The 6,237-nt window shown below is 42.8% G+C and overlaps 1 protein-coding gene across 1 annotated transcript; it reads right to left on the reverse strand.

The window, feature by feature from the left end:
- Positions 1–511: 511 nt before the first annotated feature.
- Positions 512–6,027, reverse strand: LOC128896543 (uncharacterized). Its single transcript, XM_054159908.1, has 2 exons — positions 5,961–6,027; positions 512–1,094 (listed from the first exon to the last, which is right to left on the reverse strand). The coding sequence occupies exon 2, from the start codon at positions 1,075–1,077 to the stop codon at positions 601–603; it is 477 nt and encodes a 158-aa protein (XP_054015883.1). The 5' UTR covers positions 1,078–1,094; positions 5,961–6,027; the 3' UTR covers positions 512–600.
- Positions 6,028–6,237: the final 210 nt, after the last annotated feature.

Here is a 6,237-nt window from a genome sequence, read left to right on the forward strand (position 1 = left end):
ATACAATAGTAAAATTAATATAGAATTGAAAGATAATATAAGGGTAGTAATATAAAATAATGTGAGGTAGAAATTATTATATATAAAAAAAAATGATGAGACTATTCAGGGCTTGGGGGAAGAGTCCGGATTGTGTGTACGTGGATTGTGGGCCGCACCGCCAGCTCGGCCCATGGAGTGGCTACAATAGCTGCGACGCACTGTATGCAGCTGTCCGCATTGCTTCGGTTGAGCGCCCGCCTCCGGCACTCCATGCAGCTAGCCGCTGCGTGGGCGAGACGGCCCTCCGGTACCAGCCGATGTACATGTGCGTGGTTGTACTGACGTGCCTCGTCCTCCGTAAAGGTCCAGTGGCACCCATCGCAGACGATGGTGCCGTTGGACCGCTCCCAAGCATGCCCTTGGATGCACTCCCTTCGCCCCAGGGCGTTCAGGAGAGGCGGCGGGAGCCACCTCTCCGCTGGGGTGGCCAGCCGAGGCATTCGCGTGTCATTGAACATGGGCAATGTAGCTGTTTGATGTTAAAGGAGGGAAAAGAAACTTAGTTATGGTTTATTACTGGGGAGGCGTTGTTCTTTAATCGTGTGAGATATTTCCAATTTAATCATGAGATATTTCCCAATTAGGATCCGCTGATTCCTCGATATACTCTAGCCAACGTATTGTAATGTCTATAGGTTCGTCGTTGTAGAGCGTTTCTTTCTCTCTTTCTGCTAGTTCGCGATACTCTGCAGTACATTCGAGACAGGTGTCGGCTGCTCTGATTGATGTTATATTTTTGGAGCATATGACGCATGCGGCTATTCCATCGGCTCCCCGTCTTGTGCATAAAGCATGTACTCCATGCGGATAGAACCGTTCCCGGAAGCGGACCGGCAATGCTAGGAGACACTTGGAGCATACCCAGTCGTGGTTGTGTCTATACACGGTGTCAAGGCTGTTTGTGGTAACGCATAGTAATTGCTTAATATCGTTACGTTCGCAAGGATAGCCCTCGGGTAGAGCTTTGTCCATGAGTCCATAAAATTCCTCAGCTTGGTCCGGCATCTGGCTGGATTCGTCCTTTGGGGTTGGCATGTTGCGGTTGTCGAAAACTAGTTCGTGAGGGATGAGGTTAAAAAATTTTTCGTTTCCGGTAATGTTTCGCGACATGAGAAGGGGTGAGCGGATTCCCACATGAGGCCGGAAATCAGCGGTCAGGTGTCTCGGGAATTTACTGTACTAAGCATTTGATATTTGTGCTGACGACGCGGCGGCATGCGCGTCCGACATTGGAGATATGAAGAATTCGAGCGTTGTATTAATACAGTGTGATCCAGAGTTATGCATATTTAGAATTAGGTGGTAATAAATTTTATTATTTATTTTAGATCTGTTGTTTAAGTTGGCAAGGTTAAAGTTTTAACTTATTAAGCTTTCTATTACCGTATCGGCTATTGTTAACCGATACCAAATACCTTCAAGGCGGTTTTTCCTTGGAATGGGCATGTTTTAGCTTATCGAAGTGTTTCATGAATTTTTGACCATTTTCCTTCATTAGAATAGCATTATTTTGTTCCGTGATATCGCAAATTTTAAATGGACCTTCGTAGCGTGAATTGAATTTTCCTACTCGCGGTTCTTTTAACACATAGACGAGATCATTTGGTTTGAAATTAATTTTGTTACTTCTACGGTCGTAGTATAATTTGGAACGTAATTTGCTGTCATCTATATTTTTCCGCGTTATTGAGCGAATTTCGTCTAATCGCTGTACCAAATTTTGTACATATGATGGGTAAGTTAGAATTTCGTCACGAGACAACGGCGTAAATGGGTCCCTGGCTAACTGACCGAATACTACTTCGTACGGGGTAAAGTTCGTCGCTTCGTGTACCGAAGTGTTGTACGAGTAGGTCGCAAAGGGCAATAGCAAATCCCAGTCTTCGTATCTTTCCAAATAGTGTTTTAAATATTCGGTAAGAACGATATGGCTCCTTTCTAGTGAGCCATTAGTCTGGGGACGGTAACCAGATGTTGTAACGTGGTTTATTCTAAATACGCGAGCTATGCCTTGCATTAAATTATTGATGAAACTTTTCCCGCGGTCGGTCAGAATTGCGATGAAATAGCGCGACAAAGCGTCGGCGACGGTAAGCGCACGAATATCCGGTAATGGAATTGCCATACAGAATTTTGATAGTTGATATTGAATAGTTAAAATATGCCGATTTCCACTAGGGGTCATAGGGAGAGGACCAACAGTGTCGAGAGCCACTTTGTTGAACGGTTTGGCTGGTGTATCCGTTATAAGCATCGGTTCACGAGTTTTTATGCGGACGAGCTTTTGTTCTTGACAACTGCGACAGTTTCGTATGAAGTCTTCAATATCACGTCGCATCCGCGGCCAATCGAAGTGGTTCCGAATCCGTTGGTAGGTCTTCGTTACTCCCTTATGTCCTCCTATTAAACTTTCATGATAGTACCGAATAATGTCCTCGCGCTGATCCTGTTCAGGTGTTTGAATTTTCCCTGTGCATACTGTAATTTTTATTGATATATTCCAGAATATTTCTTCTAAATGTAATTTAAGGATATTCGCGTTGAAACGGTGTAAAGTTTCGCCGTGCGCTGCTATTCGGAACGAGGTGATTCGCAATTTCTCTATCGTAGTTCGGAGAACGGTTAGCAAGTGTTCTAATTTTGATTCGTTTATCTCGTGGAAGAAGCTTTTTGTTCCGATGACGTTAAGGATTTTCCCTTGTTCGTGAGGAACAATTATTATTTGTTCTTCTATTAGATCTTTCATTAATAGGCTCGCTTCCCGAAGTAACCCGAGTGCTTTGAAAGTTTTACTTATTTGACTGGTTAATATACAATCGGCTGGTATAAAATGGACATAATTATCTGAAATAGATGTAAGGGTTGATTCCGAAATGGTTACTTCGCATATTGCTTGTGGTCGTGATCTTGGTCCTTGTTTCGGAGGGTGGCCATGGCTTGAATAGCCAAAAGTTTCTAATGTAGCTAGTGATTTCATTTTATCCATAAATTTGTCGAATTCGGACGTTAACTCTGCTGAAGACGAATTCTGATGTGTTTCCATTGTATCAGACTTGGAATTCTTTCCATCCATGAGTGCGCTAGTGTTTGGCATGATCATCGTTGATTGGGGAACTTTCAATGCTTCCTCAGGTGGAGGCAGCAACCAAGATACGCGTTTCGGTGCTGTAACTAGTTTCTGTGCATCATCCCTGCCTGACCTCATGTTTTCGCCCTGGCTTTCTAGATTTTCCGGCTCCTTTTTCTCATCGATACTGTTCAAGAAATCTATCTCTTCCTTAGAGAAGTCCGGACTAAGCCAAATTGGATCGCAGGTTTGAGTTCTTTCGTCTTCGTCGCTCTCGTTTCCGAATTCCTCTAGCCGCATTGCGTTTATACCCTTTAACGTTGAATTTGCTTGTGGTTTGGCAATTTCTAGGTCGTTTTCCGTTTGTGTTATCGCCGAAGGAGGATCGTTATCGTGGAATGTTTCTTCTACAATAACAGTTAGTGGTTCTACATAATTAGGTCTCGGTTGTTCTTCCCGCCGCATTTTAACCCGTTGTCCGATTCCTTCTTGATTTGTCTCGGGATCTGTGACATTTTCGGCGGTATCGTCCTTATTTGGAGAAATTGGAAAAGCGTGTGGTACTGGGTTTCGCGATAAAGCGTCTGCGTTTGCGTTCACTCGGCCTGGTTTGTAAACTATTTCATAATCGTAGTCAGCGAGTAATATTCTCCAGCGTGCGAGTCACGATGTTGGGTCTTTAATCGAAAATAGCCATTGTAATGGGCGGTGATCGGTAACGAAGAAAAATTTCCGTCCATAAATGTACGTCCTAAAATGTTTTACTGCATAAATAATAGCTAGACATTCTTTCTCTGTGGTAGAGTAATTTTGTTCGGCCCGCGTGATTACTTGTGATGCGTATGCGATTGGCGGGTCTTGTCCAATTTTTCCTTGGCTTAGAACTGCACCGACCGCTATATCGGAAGCGTCTGTCGTTATTATAAATGGTTCATCGTAATTTGGGTATTTCAAAACTGGTTCTTTGCATTGGGCTTGTCTTAGGTCTTCGAAGCTTGCCTGATGGCTTTCTGTCCAAGTGAAAGAGGTCTTACTGCTGGTTAAATTCGTAAGTGGTTTTGCGCGTTTTGCCATATCAGGAATGAAGCGTCTATAGTAATTTACCAGTCCTAAAAATTGTTTAAGGCCCTTTCTATTTTTTGGAATTGGAAATTCCGATACTGCTCTGATTTTCTCGGGATTTGGTCGTACTCCATCAGCTGATATTATATGACCTAGATATGCGACTCTCTCCTTGAGAAACTCGGTCTTATCAGTTTGCAAGATGAGATGGTGTTCGCGGAGTCGGTCAAAGAACCTTCTGAGACGGCGTCCGTGCTCTTCTAGGGTTTCAGAGTATACTACTACGTCGTCCAAGTAAACGTACAATTCCTTTCCAATTAACCCTCGTAAAGCCTGATTCATTAACCTTTGGAATGTTGCTGGGGCGTTTTTCAGTCCGAACGGCATGCGAACATATTCATAGTGTCCTTCTGGTGTGGAAAATGCCGTTTTCCCTTGATCTTCTGGTGCCATTGGAATCTGGTGAAATCCGTTTGCCAAATCGAATACCGAAAAATATCGAGCTTTACCTAATCGATCCAATATATCAGAAATGCGTGGAATGGGAAATTTGTCTTCTATTGTCTTTGCGTTAACTTTGCATTTATTTCCCGCAGAGTCAGCTTTCTTCGGCACTACCCAAAGCGGAGAATTATAAGGAGATTTTGATGGAACGATTATTCCTAAATTTTCAAGATTGCCAATTTGTTTTTTAATTTCTTCTTCTTAAAACGGTGTAAATGAGTATTGCCGTGTATATACAGGGACGGAATCAGTTGTAGGTATCGAATGCGTTGCTGTCTCAGTTTTTTCGAATGGATCACCGGGTACGAAAAATCTGTCGGAAAATTCCTCTACTGCCTTTATTACCAGATTGCGTGCCGCGTTGTCTAGATGATCTATTTCCAGTTTGTCCATGATATTATCTAATCGTTCGTCAGGGGAAGGGTAGCTGATTTTATATTCTCCCAAATCATATGCTTCGTGTTCAGCGAGCTGTTCCTCTGAAAGCGGTGTGAGAGGACGCGGTGGAGGTGCTTGTTCCAAATTTTCCTCAGACTCGTTTTCTAATTCTGGATGTTCAGCGAGGAAAGCCTGCAAGGTTTCTCGTCCCCTTTCGCACGATCGAAGAGCATCGTTCATTGCGGCTGAATTAGAGAATCGTATCGGGTGTATCGGGCGACTAGTCGTTACTAACGAGCGATGAAAATACGATACAGAGGCCTGTTCTTGTAGGAGATATGAATATTAGATATGATATGAAACATAGGTTCAAAGTATGAAACTGCGTCAATAGCGCGATATACTCTATTTTCGTCTTCGCGTTGTCTATAAATCTCACTCGCGGTCGTTTCAAATTCCCTTGACCGTCCTGCATAGGACTGTCCTATCGGCGGGGTTGAAGTGGGTAGGGGAGGTGGTCTTATCTCCGGAGTTGTCATTGTGACGATAATTATTTATGATAATGTAATCTAAAACTCGTTTAAATTTCCCAAATTTAGAAACTGAATACAGATAAGTTTCGTGCTAAGGAAAACTCGCTTCGTTAGCAAGGAAGACGCATCCCACTTCTGACACCAATTTTGTTACGTCCCAACTAGTTTGGGACTTCTTTAGGGATTCTTGTCTTCGGTTAAAGAGCTAAAGCTCACCTTATCTGTATTTAATTGGAAAAAAAGGAATTTTGGGATTCTATAATAATTGTCACTAAGTTTGAATATTAACAAATATAATTATGAAACAAAACTGAGTTTGGGATTACATACAAACAAGAATATAAACTATACTATTGAAAATGGTTTAACAATACCAATCGTTGATCTATTACTATCGGCGGCGTTGTCAGGTTGTCCCGGGCTTGGCTGTGGCGAGGATCTGGTCTGGTTGTACACTCGAGACACGGGACTCTAATATTTGGCGAATATTAAACGTCGGACTTTCGTAGGTAACTCCGCGGTGACTCTATCTTTAGTGCGTATGTTCTCACTTACGCGAACTCTTTACTCAGCTGGAGATACAATACACATATACCTAAATGAGACTAACGCGAGAGATTAACCTGTCCGCGACTACAGAATATACGCAAA

The sequence above is a fragment of the Hylaeus anthracinus genome, unplaced genomic scaffold (genome assembly GCF_026225885.1).
Source record: "Hylaeus anthracinus isolate JK02 unplaced genomic scaffold, UHH_iyHylAnth1.0_haploid 11398, whole genome shotgun sequence".
Lineage (NCBI taxonomy): Eukaryota > Metazoa > Arthropoda > Insecta > Hymenoptera > Colletidae > Hylaeus > Hylaeus anthracinus.

Coding starts and splice junctions, on each gene's coding strand:
- LOC128896543 (XM_054159908.1), bottom strand. CDS start 1,077: ATGCCAACCCCAAAGGACGAATCCAGCCAGATGCCGGACCAAGCTGAG.